We start from the raw sequence: 25,749 nt of genomic DNA, 5'->3' as shown, positions 1-25,749 counted from the left end.
ATATCTGAGAGAGGAAATGGTCAGAGGGTCATGCTCTAGACAGTGAGCTCATTGGTCATGTGACTTGCTGTATTGCTTCTGTTAGCACTGAGCTAAGTGGACCCTTTTAGGGTAATTTTTTTTCATACTGTAATACATTAACCTGACACACGTCACCTACTAAGCTGAAGCGGGAAAATAGGGGAATAACAGGGACACACTGGACACAGGAGTAATCAAAGAATCACTACAGTGTAAAATACAGCTAAACAGAAAAGGTACCCTTTACACAGTCAATATTGTATAAGGAATGGACCAAAAGATATAGAAGAAATTGTTTAAATTATTAAAAGACTACTTAAATAATGATGATCTCACTTATCAATATCTCATTCTTTGCAGTGCAGTCCCCCCCAGCTGGTCAGAAGTTTTATTCTACTTTTCTACTCCCACTATAAGTCATACAGAGCTGTATGCCGCTGAATACCCCATTCAGGTATTTTTGGCAGTTGAAATAGCCCAAAAATAGGGAGTGGGTGGGGACCCTAAAAGCTGGGCTGATGAAATCTTAAAGAAAATTGAGCAACAAGCTGGTAATCAAATATTTAGAGTTGGTTTATAAGGCTTGTTCAGGTATCACTTTTCTAATCAAGGCAATCACCTACAATACGTGGACATGCAGACAGACAGATAGAGTATCAGTTAAAAATTTAGACAAACCTATAATTAAGTGTTTTTTCTTTATTATGCATTATGAGGTAGAGTCACTTGGAATTGTTTTTAGTTAACAGCTATCCTCTTAATGTGCTTGAGAGCATTAGTTGTGTTGTGAAGAGGTAGAGTTGGTATACAGTGAATAGCCCTCTTTGAGAAATGTTCTAATCCATAGTATGGCAAGAACTACTTACTCATATTCATTTATAGTGTAGGACAAAAAAAAATTACAACACTGAATGAGAACTTTTGACTGGTAATGTATACTAAGGAATAAAAATGCCAGAACAGGCAAACTCCATGCTAACAGAAAACAGTCTTATACATATGTATGAGATTACAGTTGCACTCAGAGTCTCTTTAAAAGAAACAATGTTCTTTGTTTCTTCAGTTAGAGAAAATTACTTGACCGTTATTTCATTTAAAAGAACACAGTGTTCTCCGCCAGCAGCTACAGCAGTTATGGTTAAGCTCTGCAACTGAAATGACTTAAGCATCTAATCTTGGAGCCAATAATAAGAAAAAAATGCAGCAAGAAGAAGAGAACTGCATCACGTCATAGACTAAACAGGAAAAGGAGGCAGCTTCCTGTGTTGCACTGGGTTGACTAAGCAGCCCTCTGCACTGTTACTCACACTGACCTGGGGTCTGTTTCACACTTCAGCTAAATATGGGATGATCGGCACTCAGGCTGACCTTAGATCAGCAAACAAGTTTCTGTGTTAGGCATATACATTTTCTCATGGGATAAAGAAACAGACAGACAGACAGAATTAAACACTACATCATACCCACAAACTCTCAAATGCAGTCATCAGTGTGAATTACCTTCATAGGTTGCAAGGCAGCTTGCAATATTAGGCCGGGCTACAAGTTTTTTACACCACAGGGCAGAAATACAGAGTTAAAATGATCAGATTAGATTAAACTGAACTTGGACTGAGGCGTTCCATTGGTATCCATATTTGCTGCAGTAAAATCCTTTACTTTTTTGGAAAAACTTTTACTCAAGATGTTTGAAAATTGCTGATAGGATCTGACTGTAACATTTATGAGATCGGATACTGATGTTTTTTGGTATCTCAAAGTTCAATTCTAAATACTAAACAGGAGGACTAAGTAATTCCCTCAAAACCAGATTTGAAAAACCTTACTTTTATAGGTTTATAGCTGGTTCACTCTATTCTACTACAAATGTTTAATTGGAAGGACTTTAAATCCTCTACATAGCTCATGGCAAAGAGACCTTAAGGCTTAAACCAAGGTTTTTTAATTATTCACTCCTGGACACCTGAAGGACCAACCCATATTTCTTAAACCAGATTTAAAGGGTCTTGTTTGACGAGCGAACGTTTCTTATTCTATTAGAAATAAGTTGAAATGGGGGGATTTATATCCAATATCTAACAGATATTGCTATATTAGACATAGTGACCTTATACCGAGGTTTTCCAGTTCTGGAGAAGTGGAGGAATAACTCATCACTATTGGACTAGAGTTAATATATAATATCTCTGCCTTGGGCTTATGTTGAAAGGAGGTTTTATATCCCACTAAACATTTTTTTTTTACTGAACTTAGAGACCAAGACCAAGGTTTTTTAATTGTAAAATGCTGCCCACTTGAAGGACTAACTTTTAGTCCAGAAGCAGATTTAAAGAATCCTGTCTTAATCTCATGTTTGGCTGGCAAAGGCCTCCCATTCTATTAGAAATATTGAGTGTGGGAGATTATATCTCTTTAACTGACTTTGCCACCAACAGGCCAATGTTTTTAAATTTTGGAAACCTGGAGTAGTGGAGAAGTGAAGAACTAACTGGTCCCTCCAACACCAGATTGTAAATAAACCATCTTTTCAGCTTACAAAAATGTCCATTCTGTTTTGTCATTGGGTTATAATGATTTTAGGTAAAGAATGTTCAATTGGGAAAACCTAAAGGGCTGAAAAGCATAAGCTAGAATTAAGCTTATAGCTGGCAAAAACATGCCATACTAGTATGCATGTAAAATTGGGATGGTTTTAAACCCCTTAACTGATGTTTGCAATTTGGCATATTGACCTTGGGGCAAGGTTTTCCTGGAAAAATAAAAGACTATACGGTAAAAGCATCTCGTTCTACTAGAAATGCTTATCTATGTTAATCATACAGGCTGTGTGTGTTCCTGGATGCTTGTCAGCTATGACTGCATTTAAAGTAGCTGAAATCAGTAACTAGTAGCAGTCAACTCACTGCTCTCTATATGAGAGATTTATTAAGGGAAAATGAACAAAGGGCAGAAGTCAGTGTGGAAACCTCTTGGGGCTTCAGTTTAAAAATGGCCAAACACATCCATCAGTGTGGTGGTCCTTTTTCTAAAATTCCACCAGCTATTTTTATTGAGAGGAGGCTCACAGGCTGTGACGTAAGTTCACACTTGTCCTGCAGGTTTTATGAGTGAAGTGTGAGCCACACAGCTGCACACGCTGTGGTTTAGGCCTACGTAATGCTGCTTGGCATTTTGCTGGTCCTAATGAGCATGATGTCTTTTTCCACGTTTTGCTTTGTCACACTGACTGTTAAACGCAGTCTGTCCAGGCAGCCCACATTTCCATCTCAGAATCTGTTAGAATCTACATTTGTCTTACAGACTCGGTCTGCTATTTCCAGTCTGTGCTTTCCACGTCATTTCTAATGGCTCACATTCAAGTTATTATAACTGTCAGCCTTGAAGCTCTGAGTCCACTAGCCCACTCACCGGAAGTGCACTCAATCTCTTTTACTCCGTATCTCTCCCTCTGCGCCTGCTGCGCATGCGTCAGCTTCATTTGCGCACAGCACACACGTCACATAGCAGTCACTGCATTCAGTGTTTGCTTTTTCTGAGTTTTTTTTTCCCTCAGTGTTTCAGCTCAGCTCTCTGCTCTCTTACTGGCAATCAGAGACCTAGCTGAAGAGAAAATGATGGCAACAAGAAAAAAATAGGGTGTGTAGGCAACTGACGACCTGTCCATTTCCTCCCCGCCCTGTGCGCGCGTGTGTGTGAGGGTGTTGTGTGTGTGTGTGTTTTCATTCCCTGTCCAGCCCTAGGCCCCAGATCTATATTTAGCACTGGGCTAATAAAACACACCAACCCTATGTTCACTCTCAAAACACAACTAAAAAACACTGATTTTGGCCATGCCAAGCACAACAACTTCTCTCTTTAACATAATATACTATATATATAAGAATACTAATTATTATTTCAATTAGTATTATAACAAAAATATTAATTCTTACTTAATTTATAATAATTACTTTTATAACATTATGATCTAATTTAATTTCATCGCTGGCTTTGCATCTTTCTTCTAAAAACCTTGTCTTTTCTCTCCATTCTGCACTTTTTGACCTGGCAGTTGTACAAATAGAAATGCTTCAATATGATTTGGAATAAACATTTTTAAATAAAACGTTGCACTGTTTTCATTAGAAGTTAAGATTTTTTCCCTTCTGCTGGAATGTTGGAATATATAATTTTTTTTTAATAAATGAGGGTCTGATCCAGAGTGACCTACATATGAATACACAGATGTTACACAGATGTTGTGTTAGAGATCTTTCCATAAAACCTATCATAGGAATAACCTTCCATAATTATACGCATTATATAACCAGACTGGAACATTCATGTCTAGTAGTACTCATCCATCCATTTTCGCAAAGCATTTCACTGGACATTTCAGATATTTGAATATGGGGCCCTCCTAATTAAAATTTCACCAGGGTGGTGTGGGGCTAGGTGGGGTCCGTTTTGCCTGGGGCACCCAAATGCCATGAAATGGCTCTGTTTACTGTATTCCTACCTAGCTGCTACACCTAGTAGATGTAAAGTCACAGAAAGCTGTTGACTGGATATTATTGGTTGGTGGACTATTCTCAGTTCAGCAGTTGAACTGAGAGGTTTAAAAACTCCAGCAGCACTACTATGCCTGATGCACTCGTACCAGGGCTTCCGTCATCTTAATGATTTGGTGAGAGGTGGTTAGGCTATTCAGATATAATCAACTGAATTTATCATTTTCATTAGATTGTAGTCCTAGCTCATGGAAATTGTGATGCTAATATTGTGAGCTCTCTCCAGCAACAGAAAGCCTCATTCTGCAAAGTCATTATTTTAGGGCATCTGCACAAATTTTTTCATACACAGGAGCAACTGTAAACAAAGGCTGCTTGTCTTTGTACTTATAATTATAATTGTACAATTATAACAGCTTTTCACAGACTTTCAACAGGAGCATGATGGGAAAGAAATCGAAATGTATAGAATGACCCACCACCCTAATACTATGGGCTCTGCGTAGTCCTGTGGGGTCCTGATTATTAAATATGTTGTACATACATATCCTACAGAGGGCAGCGAGAAAGGTGTTTCACTAGACTATGTATTTCCTAGAGTCTGATTTGCACGGATTCGTCATTTCTAGTCCACAGGGTCAGTATGTGCGTCATCATAGTAAAGGGTGTTAACAATATGTTTATTTAAGCTACAGAAAAACACACGCATGTTTGTTTATTTGTGTAAGTCTGTGTGAGTGCAACCATAAAACCCTCACAATATAATATAATAAGCCGCATGCTTCTGTTTACTTCCAAAAGTATCCTTTTTTATGATTACGTATATTTTGCCCCTCATTCTTTATTTGTAATAGAAAATAAAAACTCCATCATTACAATAGTTTTTGAAAATGATATATCTGGCTCTGTCTTATATGTTGCATAAAGGCTTGAAACACTGACCCAACTAAGCAGTTTTTATTAAGATTTTAACATTCAATAATATTTTCTTTCATGTGAATTTATTTAATTATAAGGTTTCTATTGTTATATAGGGAAACATCTTTGGAAGATATTGGCCTACAAGATATTGGCCTATAAGATGTTTGCCTACTCTATGTTCTACTGGTATGTCCTACCGGTGTTAAATAAGGTTCATGAGGTGAACATGAACATGAAAGTTCCTAGTTAGGTAGTCCTCTAATGGTGAAGCGTCCCACCAGTATGGGGCACACTGTATTGGTATTGATGGAAAAAGACTAAGTAAAATGTTCTCAATAATGGCACATTCTTAAACCTGCATGTATTCCAACCTCTGGAATATACAGGTCACATGTTGCGCAGTATGCCCTTTTTATTTTTTTAACCCTACAATTCAAACAGCCTAAGTTCACTACTGCTCAAACTTGCTTTTTTTTTTTTTACCTATGAGGAGAAGTTTACTCTGTTTTTTTTTTTTTTTTTTTTTTTGACTAGAGCAGGGGTGGAGAACTTCAGCCCTGCAGGACCAGATTCCTTCACTGTTGTTTTGCCTGTTCAAGCTCCCCTGATTCAACTCACCCGTTAATTGTCAAGTTTAGTTGGTATGTCACAGAAGGAAACTTATAAGTTTTTTTTTACCCATATATAAAAAAAACTAAAGATAAATAAAAGATAAAAACAAGAAATGAGACCTTCGAGGGGATATTCTCCTCTCTAGAGTTTCTCTGGCCTAGCATCTCCTGTTCTAAACTAAAAAAGCAAACTCTCTACCAAACCATATCTTCTTGGTTGATTGTATCTAAGCTAAGTGATAAATTATGCAGTGTATTTTTTTTTACCTTTTACTGGAGTTTCACTCAAAAATATCAGGGCTGAATTATTTTTTGACTTGCTTCTGACTCTCAAACAGGCCCAGGGCCCACATGGGGGTTCTACAGGCTTTTGATTGACAGGGGATTAGAACAATTTTATTTTTGTATTAATCTATTACACTAATCTATACACTGTGTCATTTTCATTGATGTATTTAGATCATTTAAACATTAAAGCGTGTTTTTATTATTTACGTTTGGCAAAATAAAAACAAATTGCTTGATTTGCCTCCCCCCGTATTTTTACACGGAATGGTTCAGTCCGCCCGTAAACCAGGTGCGGAAAGTGCTTGTGAGCCGTGAGAAAGGAGTTATAGGCGAGGAGCTTCGGCATGCATTTAAATTAAAGATTAGATTAACAAAACCACAGAGAAAGAGATTAAAAGTGCGACTAAACGTTTCGCAGAAAACGATTTTTTCATTAAGGAAGGTATGTGTAGTCTGTGAGTGGTGGACATGTCAGGTTAGTAAAGAAAGGATGACCTGTTGAAAAGCTGTGTACTTGCGATTTTATATTTATATATCTATATTAAATAGTTGTTCTGTAGACTATAACAACACATTCAGCCTGGCTATCCAAAGCTAAGCAGTTTAGCTAAAGTTAACACATGATGGTATACTAGACTATACTAGAAATTTAGTATAATATACTCTATGTTGCATTTATCTTATTTATGCTTGGCTATGCTCTGCCCTGTGCTGATCAAAATCAAACCTGGTCAACCAGTCTTTACTTAGCTTGACCAGCTTGAGTGGGGATAGCTTCCCAAAAAATAGCACAAGCTGGTTTGGCTGGTGAAGAAAAAACACATGGTGTCATATTTTAGATTTGTGGCTATCTATGATGCAGATTTTGGTATCTTTGCATCAGGAGATTTGCATTAGCATCCTAACTGTAGCTAATTGTGAATAGTCTGGCTATTGTTTATAACCGGTTTAACTGGTTTGCAACTAAGCAGCCAAGTTTGGGTCTGGGTTTTATGTTGTTTTCATGCATTGTTAGTTGTAGGTGTTGTGTAATATTTTACCACTGTTCTGCCTTTTTGTTAAGTTTAAGTCTTTATATAGGGCCCAAAATCTCTGAGGATCCCTGATCAAGGTTTATAAAACGGAGATTTTTCAGTGTTTTGAGCTATGCACAAGTGTGTTTTGAGATTATTATTATTATTTTTTATCTGTTATAAACAACACAGCCAATTATAGCCGAATTATGGACTTATTACACCAGTACCCCCTGAGAAACTAATCCCATCCAGATATGGCTGAAGGCAGTCATATTGTGCACAACCTGTGCCTTAATTATATCGTTCCAACACTTTAATATTTTTTTTAACATAATGTCACCTCAGGGGCTCTGAAGTATCGGGTGCTTAAAGGGTTGTCCCAATTCTCTGTTCTAAGGGGAAGGGGTACAAAAATGGAAATGGGATGGGGTCAGAGTCAGCCCTCTTAGAGTTCAGAGTGAAGCGGTGTGTGGTGAGCGGAGCTGCAGTACCAACACTCCCCGAGCAGGGGGTAATGTTGAGCCGCGAGCCCCAGCTGTTCAGGCGGTTATGATGTAAAAGCAGCTCCTTTTGCCGCGGTCCTCCATTCACACACAGCACCACGCCGCCGGAGCCCAACACTGTTTACCGCTCTACAGCGAGAGCAATGGACTTTACTCTGCGGGCCGCGACTCTCGAGGACTGTAAGGACATCGCGCGGATGATCACGGTGAGCAGCGCGAGCTTCACACGTGTGTGGACCCGGGGGGGGAGAGAGAGGGAGGGGAGCAGCATGGTGCTGCTGTCATCATCTGCATGGGCGTACAGCGTCACTGCAGCGCCGCAGCTCTGTCCTGTCTGTGTTTTGACGAGCTGTGTGATTAATTCAGAAAGCTGACAGTCCTTCTCCCCAGAACCTGCCGGCCGATATCTGAACTGAACTGAACTCTGAAAGCAGCAGCAGCAGCTGCTCAACTGCCTGTATCTCACCATACAGTCTAAACTGGTACAGACCAGAAACACACAGTAAATAGAGCACAGTAACCCTCACACTGTGCTCTGATCAAAAACGACCAATTCATTTTATCTACAAACAGAGGACAGTTTATCTCATTATTATCACAAGCATACGTACCCTTCCAGATGACTGTAAAAATAAATAAATAAACATAATAAAGGTAGTCAGGCAACTGACTGCTCTAGGATTTTTCTGAGTAAGGAGCTTTCAAGGGCCCACAATAATAATAGAGGGGTCAAGTATTATTTCACCAGTCAGACCATGTTCAAACACCTGAATGTTATTTGAAAAAATATTATTTATGTGCCTAAAGCTTACATAAAATATAATTTGCAATCAAGATTTAAAGAATAAAAATGAAAAAAAAAAAAGAAAACAATTCATTTTAAATTTAGTTGGTTACTTTATTATTCTGTGAAGTAGAAAATTATTTACATTAGAACTTTTTCAAGTATTTCTCGTCTTCTAGTCTTCTGGACTCTCTTGTTTACTACTGCTTAATTATTTTTTTGATTCTGTACGTATACAATCTGCTATTTTATTGCACAGTTTTTACTGGGAAAAATATCCTTCCAAGTTGTACATGCATTTTACAGTACATAGACAAAATAAAACACACACACAGCATGTGAGAAAATCCAGCATTTTAAAAATCTTTTTACTTTTTCACAAACACTACTACTGTCAGTATAACACATCTCCCCTACATGAGCTTTAGTGACACTGGGCATTTATATTTATCTCATTAGCGCCACTAGTGTTTATGAGTGGAATTGCACTCACCTATCTAATCATCGCTCTCTGGTAAAGAACAGAGTGACTGGACAGGGGCACTTCAGGGGGGCTAATCAGATTTATGTTTTTTATTGGAAAATCTTGCCTTAAATCTCATAGTGTGGATGCAGGCTTGGCAACTACATGACATATCTTAGCAGCCACTTTGGACACTGTAGCAATCACTTATTAACCTATAGCAAACACTACTGATAAATCATTCTGAATTTTTTTTCTGCAGCAAATGCTACAGTTGTGTAATATTGACATAATATAGTCTGAGTTATAATGCATAATATGTATATTTGTTATAGTAAATATATGTTTAAAACTTGACAACATGTTAATCAAAGTAATCAAAGATCTGTCACAACATTTCTGAAAGAATATGTATCATTATGGATCTACTTTTGGCTCTATTTGGGCATTCATACAGGGCCCACAATTCTACAAATTAATAACATTTATGTAACGAATATGCAGCAATGAGCCTTGTGTTGTTTTTGTCTCAGGAACTGGCCGAGTATGAGAAAGTGTCAGACCATGTGAAGATTACACAGAAAGGTATGCAACATCACACTCATCCATCCTAAAGAGAATTTCAACATGTATTTATACTTCAGTTCTCGAGATGCAAATATTCATATCTTCAATTTGTATCTTCATGTTAAAGAAATTGTATATGGTGGCTTTTTATCAAAAGTATTCAAATGTCTGCATGTGACAGTAGATGTTATTAATGTGTGTTTGGACTTCTTTATAGACCTGGAGCAGGATGGCTTTACTAAAAACCCTTTTTTCCATGGAATAATCGCTGAGGTTCCTGAGCAGCACAGGAGTAAAGATGGTAAGAAACACTCCAGGGTAATCTGTGTTCATATACAGGAATTGTCTACTATTTTAATCTACTCTGTAGTAGAACATTTTTTGGTATATGCAGTTGCTTTTACCAAACTTGTTCCAGTATTTTAGACAAAGGACAGAACGTACTGACTTAAAATACACTTATGAAAGTAGCCAGTGGACAAATGCTTCAGACAATAGTTGAGTTGATGGAGAAATCTGTAAATATCTAGCATGGGAAGATGCATCAGTTTGAGAGAAATAAATAGTGATAATGATTTATATATATATATATATATTATGCTGTGCTAGTTGAAGGTTGCTGTAGTATCTCTGTTACCTAATCAAGGCTACACGTCATTTGTTACTGAGTGTTACCTAATACTTGCCGCATTTTTCCCCCACTCTGTTTTGTCTTGACTGAATGCTTCTCAGATATACAGTATTTTCATCAGCCTATTGCTCATTCACATTACTGTAGCATAACCTTTAGGTGTAGATGACCTCTTTAATCAAACTGCATTGCAGGGTTTAGTCAGTCTAACATGTTAGTCATGGTGCTGAATAAAGAGTCTTAATTATAAGAAAGAAAGTGTAAAATGTGGCATTTGCTTGTTTGTTTCAGGTCATACTAAAGTGGGCTATGCCCTGTATTTCTACACATACAGCTCTTGGAAAGGTCGAGCTGTGTATATGGAAGATTTGTATGTGATGCCAGAGTTCAGAGGTAAATGTAGTACTTTTATTTCTTATGAAATAAGACACAGCAGTGTAATGTCACTGTGATCAATCAGATCTAAAGATCTGACAAAAAATGTACTAACCATCTTTTTTTTTTCTTTCGTGGTCATATTTGCATCATCTCTAGCAAAAGGCATTGGCAAGGCACTGATGAGCAAAGTGGCACAGGTGAGTGATGTTTAATATTAATGTTATTGATTACCGTATATTTCGCACTGTAAGGCACCCTTTTTAATAAGATGCAGTCTTGATGAACATCTATTTTCTGGTCTATTTTCATGCATAAGGTGCACTGGATTATAAGGTGCATTTTAAGAGACACGACAAGGAACTTATAATTCAGCAGGCCTCACTGCTGGGTGGTGGTGGTGGTTGGGGTAGCTAACTAATTTAAGTAAAGCTAAGCTAAGTCAATATAACTGTAAAAAAAGTCAAACGAGTGCTGGATGTTAATCTACACAGATTTCAGTCCTAAAAACTGTTTATTTGGGTGAGTTAAGCACTTTTGTTAATTTACAGTAAGCTTAGCTTGCCGAATTTCTCCAGCACTAAGGCTTTAGCATTAGCATTAGCGGCTAACCACTCCAGCAGTGCTAGCCGGAGTTAGCAGCAGGCTACAGGCTGATAATACTCCCCTCTCGATGGGAAAATGGTGAGTGTGGTTAGTAGGTAATGCTAATGCTGCTCCAGCAGTGATTACTCTGTTAGAAACATGCTACAGGCCGATAATGCTCATCTCTGAACAAAGAAATAGCGGTTAGCAGTTAATGCTAATGCTATTCCAGCCCCGGTGCTGGAGAATTAAACAAACTCTGGAATAACATTGCAATTTGATAGAGTGGCTTTACTGCTCCTTACAAACTGGCTGGTAAAATTCATACACAATATGCACTAGATTAAAAGGTGCACTGATGATTTTAAGTGTGCTTAAATATAGTAATAGAACTTCAGTATGTATCAGACTGTGACATGATAAACAGTTCAGTATGTGCAGCTGCATTATGGATGTAATGAATGAAGTCAGGCAATAAGTCAAACACAAGGAACACAAAATAAAGAAGGAGGAAGAGCCGTTACAACACATCACATCCTATTAGTTTTCTTTATTAATTATTTATGACTTATTGTTTGCAGTGCAACAACTAAAAAATATACACGTATTTCAGCCATGTTGTACTTTTCTAATAAACTTCAAATTAATTAAATCATGAGCATAATGACAATCTGTTGGTGTTAATAGAAAGTTGCCAGATGGTATTTGTGTGAAAACAGCTTAAAGATGCTAACGTTTAAACACTACTAACTATACCAAGTACCGACTACCTCTGCAAAATTATATGACAATAGGTGGAACAAACTGTAACTGTTCAATTTAAATAAAACAAAGTCTTAAGATTAAATGTATGCCTTTTGTTTTTTACACAGATTTCAAATGGTTTAATCTTGTATATTATACTGATCTTTTTGTTGACTTTTCTTCTGGGTCTTTGTTGCATCTAGCTGGGACTGGCTGCCGGTTGCACTCAGCTAAACTTTGCCGTGCTGAATTGGAACAAGCCCTCCCTAAATTTCTACCTGAGTCAAGGCTGCTTTGACGTGACATCGGACATGGGCTACCACTGCATGCGCTGTGAGGGGGACGCCCTAGAACATTTGGCCCAGGGATAACCTTAACAATTACGGGTACAGCCAATCCCTACTGCCCTACCCAGAAATAATAAGCTACAGGTTATGGTCCAACACAGGGAAACAACAAATAACCACTCAAGAAACAAAACTGTACAATAATTAGTGTGTGTGAGTATGTGATTTATCCTGAGGCACATTTATGGTTTTATCCATGATGTGTCTGTTTTTCAGGTGTTGATGACAACCAAAGATAGAAGTTAATTTTATAGTGTACTGTTGTACAACATGATGTACTGTTACATGTTTGTTTCCATTTATATGTTGACTGGATGAAAAAAGGATGCTGTCCATGTGGTCATGTTTAACATTTTTAGATGTTTACAGAATACAATATGATATTGGTGCTTGATGTTTGCACTGTTATTAAGTCTAAAATCCATGTCCATAACTGTCCTCTTGTAGTTAGGGTGGTAGATAAATAGCACAATTGATATATTGATAGTTTTTTGAAGATTTAAAGATTTGCGCTTGGATTTATCACAATAGGTCAGAAATAGTTTACAGTGTAGAGAATTCATAGAAAGATTGAGAAATTAATACAAAAAGCCCCTTTAGTATTTATTATATATTTTTTAACTGAAAATTGTTCTTATATTGACTTTAAGTTAACTGTTGAGCCTCAGTTACATTATGTGTAGGGAACAGGGGCCAGCAGAGTTCAGCACATTTTGGTGAGTTCTGTTCCAAAATACCACACATGGGTGTGGTAGTGGGGGGAAAAGTGGACCTGACTACCCAGGGCCCGAGTAGGGAGAAGGGCCCATGAAAATCCAGATTTTTTTTTCGCTCACCTTCCTTGTATACTGGCATGGATAGTGGCCCACTGACATTGAGAGTGTACAGGGCCCAGCATTTGCTGCTACACCCCTGATACCACATAATCTAAAACCTGGCAGATAATTGAATTCAATTGAATCAACACTAAAGCGGTGATCAGATCTATTTATATCTGTTTGTGTAGATGGGGCCACGATTGCACTGTGCACTGTTTATCTTTCCTCTTAGAAGATGTTCAAGATGTTCTTCACGGACAGTAAAGCTTGTTAAGCAAGATAGCACTGTTTTATTTTAGTGGAGCCTGCCAAGTAGTGCGCTGGGACAAGAGCCTGGCGCTGTTTCAGCTGCAGCGTGTATGCAGTTATTGTACAAGTTACAGCTTGACATTGTGTGTGAAGACCACAGTTCGTGTCTCTTGCACTTTGCGGTTCAGTAGTTCATTTTGGTTTGGTAATTTCGTATTTCTATATAAATACCGAAACAGATTGACTACAGTCTGTAATTTTAGAACTACACAGTGTTCCGAAGTGGGAAGTGGAGCAGCTGAAATGAACAATGGAAAAGTGTAGAATCATTTTAATCATTTTAATGATTTGGCTAGTCTGTGTTTGCATATAAAATGGTGTGTGTGTATGTATGTGGATTTGTATGTTGCTGCCTTGGAAAAACCTTGTATGTCCATGCTGGATTTTTGCATTAATTATAATCTCACAGTTGTTCTTTCCATTGGAATGGACCAATAGAAACGCTCAAAAAGCACTGAATAACAGTTTGCATTGAATGCAATTCATTTAAAGACATTCATTTGAAAATGTCCGTGGAAATAATTGAAAAAGTGTTTCTATTGATTTGGGACTTTGTTTGGGACTTTGATCCTGTAAAGTTTGGAGATTCAAGGTTAATTCTGTGGCAACAAATCTTTAGTGTAAATCACCTTTTGCTGTGATGACAAATTTGCACACTCATTCTCACTCTCTGTCAATTTAAGAGGTAAAAGCTGGCAGACTGCTTTATCTACATGTACAGTCTACATTGAAGAAAATAATAAACAACATCACCTGAATGAGAAGGTGAAACCAATACTGTATACACTTTGTAGAATGTTACTGAATAGTGAAAGTCTTTTAAACATGTCAGTGCTGTATGAATTCTTCTGTGGATGACCACAATAAACGATACACCTCCGCTGTTGTGGTGACCTGTAACCCTACCCGTGTCTCGAGCTGTCTTTTTGTCAGTTGCATTTTATTTATTTATTTATTTTTGCCAGGAAAAATGATTGCTGTCTTTGCGAAAAGCTGCTGCTTAAGTAACTTGTTGGAAACGTGCCAGCACACAAAGGCCTTAATTTGAAGGGTCAAAAAATGAGCAGCAGCATTCAAAGGTGAAATAGAGGCGCCACCTCGTGGCTGATTAGGAATGTAGAAATGAGGCATGTAGAAATATATGAAGGTAATAAAAAAACTGCAGCTGTGAAGGAGCTGCACAGAGAGAGCCAGGCTGTGTGCTGTGCTTCATCACTTTGTGTGGACTCGAGTGAGTTACTTCTGATCTCTGGCTGTTTTACTGAAGTGCACACTTGCCGGCTCGTGTTCTAAACATTGCCAATAACCAGCAGTGACTGGAGCTAAAGGTGTATTCCTGTAAATCTGCTTGCTGAAAGTCATGGTTTGTTTAGTTTGTTGGTGATAAATGGATCAATTTCAATATAAGCTATCAGCATAGTTATTTAAAGATTCAGTGTTCAAGATTGACTATATAAACACTTACAAACAGAAGAATTTCAACCTTTGCAATAAAGTACATTTTATACAGTTTTCTTTGAAGAAGCATATTGCTTAAGTAAAATGATAGTTTTCAGTAGATAAATAACACAATTCTTTTTTTTTTCTTAATGTTTTGAGGATTTTCTTTAGTAAGGTAGCCCAATTATTCCCTGTTACATCTGGGCTTGGTGGTTGCATGCATGCAAGGAAAAGAAATAGTCATTAAGATTATAGATGATTTCTTTGCAAGTTATGAGGGCCAAAAGGCACAATATTCTGATAGTATTACGTACAAAAATATATGAAGGAAATAAAAGCTGCACATGGGTAGAACTGCATACAGAGAGAGAGAGAGATAGAAGATGTGTGCTGTGCTTCATCACTTGTGTAAGTTCTGATTTTAGGTAGTTTTAGTGAAGCGTGTTTTTCTGTAAACCTGCTCACTGAAAGTGATGGTCTGTTTGGTGTGTTGGTGCTAACCCAGATAGCAATAGTATCTTCAATTAATGTTTATTTTTTCACTGCTAATGCACTGAAACAATGTTTTGTATGTATGGTTTATATTAAACTTTATTTAGATTAGATGTGTATGTCTTGTTTGTTTACCGTCTTATGCGTACCTGTGTTCCTACAGGGTAGAAAAGTAAACAATAATTAATAATATTAATATTACTAGTTGTGGGAAGCACCTTTCTCCTAAAAGCATTTTCAGTGTAGAAGAGCTCAGCTCCAACCATTTAAGTTTTTAAATGAACGTTGATTCAATGACAGAATTTTAACATTGCCTGATGCCTAAATAAAAGTTAAATGCAGGATGCTTAGTTATTATAAAGGAGACATAATTAGTAAGTAGTTCTCTGGGAGATATGTAAGTCTCAGTAATTATTGTGGAGTTAATAGTGAACTACTATAATCATTAGTTCAGTACTATCTACTGAGTAATTATTCAGTACTCCCTGGTAGTTAATAGATAATATTTAGGTGTTAATGCAGCACTATTAATTAGTTCCTGCTTAGTTCCTGCTTAGTTACCTATTAACTATGGAACAGTATTATAAAGTGTTACCGTTCTTTGTTATGAAGGTAATAACATTCAAATAGTGTCTAGCTGCAGCAGAAGCATGGAGAATGGATAAGACTGCACTTGTTGATTCTGTGCAGGACAAACCAAAATTATATCTGACCCCCCTCCAAAAAAAGAAGTCTTGGCATGGGGAAGGAAGTCTGGAACTCTCTCTCTTTTTTTCCACTGTGTGCGCAGTGCTGCTCTCGTTGTGCTTCTGCTGCTCTGCGTTTCTAAGCTCTTGAACTTAAAGAGACGCTTTCCAAATTTCAAACACGACTTTTCACCGACTACGAGCGGCAGCGCTTCACACGGACAGCGCGCGACATCTTTCCTTTTTTTGTAAACTGCAGTTGCTGCAATTTGCCTTTTTTTTCTTTTTCTTTTTTCTGTGGTTTCCACTTGCCGAAGCTTTTTTTTTCGTGGCACGCGCTTTCGTGCGCTGATGTCCGTCGTCGTTTTGCGGCGGTTTTAGGGCTGCAGCGCGCGGCCAACATCTGCGATGGCGCTTAAAAGTTCGGTGCAGTGAGTGAGTGAGAGCGCGCGCGCTCGAGCGAGCTCGGCAACAACCTGTGGCAAACTAAACAAACGCACACCCCACGCACCCACTCATACACGTGCACGCGCGCACTCACACATAGCTAGCTAGCGACAAACCCCCCCCCCCGCCCCCCCCCCCGAAATGTGCACGTGCTGTGCGTCTGGAGCGCGCGCCGCGGGAGTCTTCTCGGCGTGCTGCTGAGAGCCGCCATGCAGCGCCTCGTGCTCCGGAGACGCGGGCGCGCGCTACGCCTCGCCTGCTCGCTCGTTGCGGTGGCGGCGCTCGCGCTGGCCGTCTGCAGCGCGCTGCTCACTGCGTGGACGTGGCGGCAGAGCAGGGAACTCAGCAGGTCCGTGCAGAGCCTGCAGGAGAGACTGGAGCAGGTAAGCGAGAGCGCGCGCGCGCGCACACATATACAAACACAAACACACGCTCAAGAACCACAAGATCCAAACAACAGAGTGGGTACAATAAGGCTGTTTGTAGGGATAAGCATAGAGCAATGTGAGCTATTATAAGCAATGCATTGTTGAATAGAGTGTTGGGTTTATACTGGCAGAATAAAAACAATAGTTTAAAGAGACTGAGAGTCCGTGCATGAAGTCAAATGAGACCGAGACGCAGCCAATAAAGAATTGTGTCAGGTAGCTAATATGCAACAGTGTGAGGTAATGGTGTAATGAATCAGAATAGTAGAGGTGGTAAAATGAACATGTGTAAGGTAATATGGGGATGTGTGAAATAATGTATAACAGTTTGTGAGGTAATATGCTTGTATACTCTAAAATAAGAAGTTTTTGAGGTGATAAAACAGTTTGTGAGGTAATGTGTAATACCTCAATGCCCTCAATGCCATCCAAGGTGTAAGGTTAAAGTGTGTGAGGTAATGTGGCAATATAGACTGTGTGAGGTAACATCAAACAGCAGGTGTATTTTATGAGGTAATATATGACAAGGTGTGTGGTAATGCACGATCAGTGCGAAAAGGGCATCTACTGCATAAGGGGGTGTGGCTAAAATTAAAAACACAAATTGATGACACAAATAAATGTACTCTTGTATCTTGTACCACCATGGACAATGTATACTATTGTGAGGGAACCTATGGCATCACACCACCATTTAAGACACTGTCTGGTAGGGGTGGTATAGAAGGCGCCTTATAAGGGGACCTATAGATAAGCACTCATTAAGACACATAACAAAAATACAAACAATAGGCAGCCAACAGCTATATACTTTTTCAACTGTGAGGGGAATGGTTGCCTCCCCCAGGCCTCTTTAAGTCCACACTCTTGAGTCTGCCAGGTACAGGACTGTGTTATTGGTGATTATAATATATATATATATATATATATATATATATATATATATATATATATATATATATATATATATATATATCCCAAGCACTGATTTACAAAGGCCATCTTTTAAGCAATTTTCCACAAAAGCTCATTAAACTGATTTACTTTTGCACAAAAGGAATCCATTAGCTGAAGCTGTAAAAAGAGTAGCCTTGACTATCTGTCACCTGACAGCTTAGAATAACGGAATCCTGCCCGTGTATTTTTCTCTCTGGTTGTTTTAATAGCTCTGAGGGCTGTTAGCTGATACTGCTCCTCACTTTCCATCAACAGCTTTGTTTTGAACCGTAGTCTGCTCTACCGCTGAGTGTCTTTATACCTCGAGAGCGTAAGTGGGGTCGTGTTGGGAAAAGTACACACACACACGCAGAGAGAAAGAGAGTCGTAGGCTGCTTCACCATAATGTTAATTTGGCCAGCCGCGGGATGGTTGTGCACTGCTAGGGGTCTGCGGGGCGTTTTAACTGCTTTAAGCGTCTCGCGCGCTCTGACTGATGGTTTACTTCGCCTCGCGCTCTGTGCCAAGCCCGGCTGCGGCTCTGCCAGCTGCGGTCCGTGTTTAGCGCAGTTTACTGGAAGTTGCTGCTCTGTTTTGGCGCGCGGCTGCCGGCGGACACGGAGTCTGAGTGCAGCGGCCGTCGCGTCGCGCGGCTGTAATTATGGCTGAGTTATGGCTGAGCAAGTGAGTGAGTGAGTAAGTGGAGATTGATGGGCGCGCGCTTAAAGGCGCAGCAGCGCCGTCCGCTCAGTCTCGGTCTGTGTTGTGGCGCGCGGATAAAGCGCACTTAATTGCACAGTGCAAAGTGGAAGATGCGCCGACGCATGCGCGCGCACGCTCCTGTAAACACGCGTGCACATGCTGCTGAACCAGCGAGCACGCACAGGCGACACATGACTCCGCCGCTGGGTTGGTGCTGTGATGCGGTTTGGCTGACCTGACTGCTGCGCCTGCTGTGTGTTTTGTGTTGATCTGAACAATTTAAGATAGCACACATTTTTAAACAGCGTTTCGACCTTATAAACGTGCTCAGTGCTAACACCACTTGTTGCCAGATATTGCACCGAAGCGTTTCGTAATTTCTTCATGCAGCAAGCAATATACAGCAGTGTGAGGTAATATACAGCTGTGAGGTAATAGCCTAGTGTAATAGCTAAGTACACTCTGATGCCAATATAGGACAGATTGTGAGGTAATACAAAAAAGTGTAACCAAGGCCCTTTCAAGCCATTTGGGTGCCCTAAGCAAAATGGACCCCACCATCGACCCATCTCCCAAACACACTATAATCACCTTTACATCTTTACTGAGATATTGTTGTTTGACCAAGATTGAGGCAAAATACACTGTGACTTGTCTCTTTTGCAGCGTGCAAAGTTCAGACACAATTTAACCATAAAAACTCAGTTGAGTAAAATAAACTTAAGACGAGCAGGCACATGTAAAGTTAACCAAATATCTTCAAATATAAAGGACAGGTTGTGGTTTTGTTTTCATGATTTGAAAGAGAAAATAATGTGGTGTCCATGGATACTGCTGAACATGTTCCAGTCTGGCTATATGCTACTGTCAGCAACTAGTGGGGGATTCTGTTAAGAGTGTTGTTGTACTTTCCTGCAATGATGTTACAGATTTTAAAGAGGCAATCACAAAGTGTGTCAATGCATTCAAATCATAAGTCATTGTCTGGCGGCCACAGGCCATCTTGGGGCCCAAGGCTATTGATTAGTTTGCTTGTCCTGTTGCAACAGGCCTGATTGTAATTACCTGAAACACTACACTGACATTTAACATACGATAAAATGCAATGCCTCCCTCTGAGGTAATATATAATGTGTGAGGTGAAAGAGAACTGTGTGAGGTCATATAAAACAGCCTGCAAAGTACTAGTGTCTCAAAATAGCCGTGATATTTTAACAGTGTGTGAGGTAATTGTGTAATGCCTTACTCTGGAGTAATGTTAAATGTGAGGTAATATGCGACAGTGTGTGAGGTAATACAAAACAGCTTGTGAGGTAACATGGCACAGTCTGAGTTAATGTAGAACAATAAGTGAGGAACTTGAGGACAGTGAACTTGGTGATTCTGTATCCTGTGCCAAACACTGATTTGTACAGCATGTCTTGTGTGCAGTTTTCCAAACAGCCCTGAAGCTATGTACTTTTTTTTATGTTTTTCTAAAACGTTTAAAAAGTTTTTGAACATTTTTAGTACTACCGTCCACTGTTGCCAGATATTGCAGGGGGGCGTTGTGTAATCTCTTCGTGCAATAAGTCTCTTTGGCCAAAGCCTGACTGCTGAAACTGCTGACAAAGCTGGCTGGCCCTAATTTCTTGCTAGTGTTTTCTTTCCCTCGTTATTTGTGCTGCCTTCTCAGAGAGGGAATTAAAACTTGTCTGGAATGTAAAGCATGCAGAAAAAAATGCATAAGATGTGGCAAACACTTTTGGCTTAGACCAATTGAGGCATATCTATTAACAGAGGCATAACAGCATGGGTGCCAAACTGTGGGGGCTGTTTGTTTGTGTCTGGCGGAGAGAAGTCTGTGGGTTTGATTATTTCACAGGCTTCTCTAGTTAGTGGGTGGCCACAAGAGACATCAATTAATATGAACTTACTCATCCTGTCTAACTCTCTGAAACCACAGGTTTACATCTCTCTCTCTATCTCTTTCTCTCTCTTTCTGACACTTTCCTTTTCTACTTCAGGTCAATATGCAGCGCAAGGCTATTGTCCAGCTCTTCCTGGAGAAGAGGGTATTGTTTGAGAGCCAACGAGTGAGGAGAGAAGGTACTGTGACACATTAAAATGACAATAAATCAAGCACATTATAGACATGTGAACATGTGCATATATGCACTCTCTTCTAATTTCTAGTTAGGTTAGCATTCAGTTAGAATTAAAGTAATCCAGTCTGCCTTGACCTGCTGTTTTAGATTAAGAACTGGGGTAAAGGTCTGGTAATTTTTTGGCTGGTCAGTAATTGTGTACCAGTGTTTCATCCTGTCTGTCTGACCCAGACACACAGATCTGAAACTGTGCATCCTAAAGTTGTCATCATGGAATGTGGGAGTATCAGTGTTCTGTTCTGCTTGGATATGAAGCACAAAGCCTCAAAGTAGGGGACTAAGCAAGAATGGATCTCAAGAGACTTTGTAATCCTGACCTGACAGGATTAACATTGTTATTTACACAAGGAGACAAGAAAACAAGTATCTGACAAGAAATTATACTCCTGAAAAACTGAGTTTTAAGGTGCATGCAAAATAAATGACACTTGTTTCAATGACAAAGTTTTCTATAGATTTGAGAAATAGATTTTACCATAGATCTAATTCATATTAAATATAACATAGAGAAATCAGTGGGATATATAGTAATTTGATTTACAACTATCGAGTGGCACTACTGGCTGCTTAGTAAGAGACAGCAGATCATAAGTTCAAATCTCATTAACACTATAGCCTTTCATGTCAGAAGTCTGGGAATCAGGTATGTAAGAATATATAGAAAACATTGTGAACATTGTGATATTATGTTTTGTGATATTATATTGATTACCAAATACTTGTAGATGTGGGTTACATGCTGATATTCATAACTCAGCACATAAACCCTATTTGCCATTAACCTGTGCGATGTACTGTATCTCTGTTCAGATTGTACACAAATTGCACAAATACAACAGATACAAATAACCCACTAAAACTCTACTAAAAATGAAATATTCTGTTATACTGTTTCTGTAATTTTTGAGTCATAGAAAGACAATTTCTGCTTCTCTTTGTTTGCGAGTTACAATTTCAGAATAAAAGTCCTGAGCCCAAACAATACTAATACATACATACATATCATTAATAATTAAGAGCATTCGGGATGTTTATTTTATTATTTATTATGAAAAATGTATTATATATATAATAGTCAAGCTAACCAATGTAAGTAACTCAATCAACTCAATCAGCTTTTTCAACTCAAAAACACGAAATATGATCCATTTCCAACAACTGTTTAATAGTCTTTACTAGAAAAAATAAAATTAAATAAAATAAAGTTTTACTCTTTTACTCTCTTCAGATCCCACTGTTTTCTATGCATTGGAAATAGTGTTTTCATAATATGACAGTGCTCCTAAAAATGTAATAAAAAATTGGAATATACAGCTCAAGGATCAGTCCTTGAAAGGTTCTTTAGGAAACCAAAAATGTGTACATCTATGGCTTTGTGCCAAAGAAAACTTTTAGGCTCTGTTATTTGTAAGACTATATAGCAAATTTGACCACACTCGGTGAAAGGTACCCAAGATTGCCATCTTAGGCAACCAGAAAGGGATGGTCTTCAGCGTTTGCGTGTGATATTTACAGAGACGAAGGAGCTTTGAACAGCATGGCAACTTGGGTAAACCAATGGGCACATGTTTCTAAAAGCTGCAACAGGAAGCAGTAGGCAGGTCGCTGAGTGACGGGAGAAATTGCAGGTTTGTGCTGGATGGACGTACATCCAGCAAAACCAACTGGCACGAGGACCGCACAGGCTCGGTGGTTTTAGGGACATTGTAAACTAAGTGACCCTTTTGGTGAAGCCTGAAATAGCTTCAATTTGCTATTTTGTGTAATTAGGAATGGCCTTTGATAGCTGTTGCAATTACGCGATGATAGCATAGATAGTGCAAGTGCAGAGCGTACACGGAGTGCTTAGAGTGGAAATCTGCAGATGTACTGCAGCAGTAGCCAAGAAGACTGACCAAATAAACATTAGTTTATAGCAGAGGGACTAATGAACAGCTGAAAGGCTTCAACTGACACCTGACAGCTATTTGATATTGGAGCCAAAATACTTATCCACAATCATTCCTTGCAGCATCGTTGTTCTCTTGCCTATAAATAGCATCCCTTGGGGACAGTGAACGGCGGTGGGTTCACCAAGTGCGCCAGCAATAACATTGGCGTGAACTGCTTTTCAGGGCTCCCTTTGATGTTTACTGTTTGTGGTCTGAGATGTATCAAATCGTTCCCTGCGCGTTTTGATGGACTATTGGGAGTTCAGGCAGCTCCCATATACCCAGACGCTCAAGAAAAAAAACACAACCACTGGAGAGGGCCGAGAAAAAAATCCCAGCGCCCATTTTTCAAGGTGGATTGTTTAATTTATTGCAGTTACTTGAATAGTAGCCACGGCCGCTGCTCTCTCCCGTTTCACAGGCGGAATCTTTACAGCCCCTTCAGGGTCACGAAAGAGCCATAGACCCCCCTCTTCTAGCAGTTTCTCCCGTCATTTGTTTTCCATTTTTTTCCGTCTGTCTCACTACTATTTTTTTTTCTCATTTTGTTGACTGGAACCATCTGGACGAATGAAAAAAAAAAAATACTGAATATGACTCTGTGTGCTTGCTGAAAACAATGGCTGATGGCTGAAAGGTGTAAAAATGCAGAAAGGGAAAAATCATTGTCTGAACATCTGGACAGACAATCAGGGTCTCAGCTGGTCGATAAATGATTCTAGATTAATTCATGATGATTGTATCTGCACAGCTGTTATGGCATGCGAGTTACAGCGAAATAGACAACTTACTTCTTATCTCTCCTCCAGAAATCTTTCCAGTAGTGCTTATTATTTATACCAAAATCTCTCTTTTTTCTTTTGCAAGTAGCAGGTAAAAAGAAAGAAGGAAAAGGAAAAAAAGTGGCCTCACATTTTGAGAGTAAGTATGATAAAAATTGATTATTTTCATGCACAAATAGACCATTAATGACTTGTGCAAAGAATACTACAAAAAGTCTGCTTCTTTTTCCAACAGTAACCAAAGATTCTCTCCAAAAAGGTAAGCTATAACAAATAGAGGTTACTTGCAGCACTAGTGTGTCATAAGGACTCTTCAGTGCTAATACGTGTGTTTGTTACAGTGGGGATTGAAGGAGTCATTAAGGGCTGGACTGAACAGCAACTGAATATGGCCCAAGCCGTAGACTATAACGCAGACAACGGCACATTCAAAGTGAAGCGGAAGGGTGTCTATTTTCTTTATTGTCAAGTAAGTGGAGAAAATTCTTATTTATGACCGTTATGTACTAAACAATAGCTGTACTATTCTGTTGTTAACAAAAAGATTTACTATTGAACAACTACAGTTAAACTCCTAAGGTATGCATTTATTAAAGTGAGAAAGGAGGATCTGGATCTGCTGAGTTGTCCTTTGAGACTTCATTATTGACTTTAATTATATTACCCTCAAAGCTCCATAAAAAAATAAACTATAAAAGCAAACTCTGGACACCAGACACGTCTTGGCTGATTGACTTGAATGTTTGGATTATCAGGAACATTGTGTAAATTCGATTCTTCAGTGAACCATTCTTTTAGGAGCGTAACGACTTTCCCAGGTTAAGGTTCTTTTGTTGCAATCATTTGTGCACTTTCTCTTCTTGGTCTTTCTCCCGTGCTGCCCTCTCTCCAACTCTCTCACCTTCCTTTTCCGCTCTCCTTCAGGTGCACTTCAATGAGAATCAGAGTCAGTATGTGAAGCTGGAAGTGTCTGTCCCGAAAGGCCCCTCACTGCAGTGCATGGAGGGATATGGCACAACTCCAGCAGCCGGCTCGCACCAGTTCCACTTCCTGAAGCCCTGCCAGGTTTCTGGCCTGCTGCACCTAGACGAGGGGGCCGAGCTGAAAGCTGTGACTGGAAGCTCCTTCACTCTGCAGGTCTCAGGCAAACATTACTTTGGCCTCTTCAAGGTGAACTAGGGGACAGCTGTCGACTACATTTCATTTTCGGAGGGAAATGACAGTCACTAGTCACTGGCTCCAAGGACTGTTACTGCTATTGTTTCATTACACCTGCATCTGCCTTACGTCTTCATTAAGCCTGATGCCTCTGCTTCTGGTCGAGCCCGTGCAGTTGGGGGCATTGTATTGTCTGGACTGAGAAAGGGATGTTTCCAGTGGCACCTGTCTGAGTTTAAATGATGACTGTGCATGCGATGGTGCATGGCATAAATAAAGGATCAATCAGGATTTTGGAAGACGAGGAAACCTAGACTGTTGGTTCGTTTCTTCAGTGGATCTATTTTAGACTGACTTGGTCTGGACACTAAGTGGCCAAAAAGGTGTGCTTAGAAGTGTAGCATTTAATTGTAACATACTAGAGACATTGCTCCTGGACCAAGGCTGCCTTAGAGTGTGGCACAGTCAGACCGAACACATGGCTGGGGCCACTGGACATGGTAGCTTTTACCACTGATTGCTGGGCTGGACCTAAATATTGCGTGCTGAACTGCATAGGCCAACTATGGGGTTGGTTTTTTGGAAAAAAAAAAAAAAATGTTTTGGCTTTGGGACAAGGATTTTAAGTAACCAACGATGCACCAAATAACCCTCTGTTTTATACTGACCTTCACAGACACTTTTCCCTATTAAATCTGACATTTTTTGCTTTCTACAGTGTCTACAGTACTGTACTGTAAAGAGGTTTTGAATTCAGATTGTGAAATTACAGTACGGGTTGGCGGCTCTGGGTTCGTTGATGGATATGAATCTTCTAATGTCACAAAATGCATTTTTGTTTTTCTGTTTTTAATACAGTGCACCGTTTTATACATTTTTTTAAAGGAAAAGTTACAGACTCTTATACTGTCATTATTTGCATTTATTCTTACTGATTAGTGATGTATGAAAAAGCTAGTGTTTCATTGTGACCAAAAATATATATAAATGTCTCTTGGCCTTAAGGCTTTTATAAGTATTGCCATAACTGTTAATTAAAACTGAAATGGAAACTTTGCCATTGTAAACACACTTTGTTGCGAATAGATTTCCTAATCATGCCTCTGCTTCCCTTTCGTATATCCTGC

The 25,749-nt window shown here is 39.2% G+C and overlaps 2 protein-coding genes across 3 annotated transcripts; both read left to right on the top strand.

Moving 5' to 3' along the window:
- The first annotated feature begins 7,658 nt into the window (after positions 1 to 7,658).
- On the top strand, positions 7,659 to 14,378 carry LOC103043715 (thialysine N-epsilon-acetyltransferase). Its single transcript, XM_007248043.4, has 6 exons — positions 7,659 to 8,056; positions 9,631 to 9,682; positions 9,882 to 9,965; positions 10,587 to 10,688; positions 10,830 to 10,870; positions 12,203 to 14,378. The coding sequence occupies exons 1-6, from the start codon at positions 7,994 to 7,996 to the stop codon at positions 12,368 to 12,370; spliced, it is 510 nt and encodes a 169-aa protein (XP_007248105.1). The 5' UTR covers positions 7,659 to 7,993; the 3' UTR covers positions 12,371 to 14,378.
- Positions 14,379 to 16,163: 1,785 nt separating this feature from the next.
- On the top strand, positions 16,164 to 25,678 carry tnfsf12 (TNF superfamily member 12). 2 transcript variants are annotated; one of them, XM_049483023.1, is made up of 6 exons: positions 16,164 to 16,921; positions 20,611 to 20,692; positions 23,550 to 23,603; positions 23,700 to 23,723; positions 23,806 to 23,933; positions 24,389 to 25,678. In XM_049483023.1, exons 1-6 carry the CDS (start codon positions 16,748 to 16,750, stop codon positions 24,641 to 24,643), a joined length of 717 nt encoding a protein of 238 aa, XP_049338980.1. In that variant the 5' UTR covers positions 16,164 to 16,747; the 3' UTR covers positions 24,644 to 25,678. The 2 variants fall into 2 exon arrangements, with proteins under 2 accessions (XP_049338980.1, XP_007248101.1); XM_007248039.4 differs by having other exon boundaries at positions 16,166 to 16,921; positions 23,553 to 23,603.
- The last annotated feature ends 71 nt before the right edge of the window (positions 25,679 to 25,749 follow it).

Source organism: Astyanax mexicanus, chromosome 8, assembly GCF_023375975.1.
Source record: "Astyanax mexicanus isolate ESR-SI-001 chromosome 8, AstMex3_surface, whole genome shotgun sequence".
In the NCBI taxonomy this organism is placed as follows: Eukaryota; Metazoa; Chordata; class Actinopteri; order Characiformes; family Acestrorhamphidae; genus Astyanax; species Astyanax mexicanus.
Note: the sequence above shows the minus strand (reverse complement) of the source record. Positions and strands in the feature narration are given on the sequence as shown.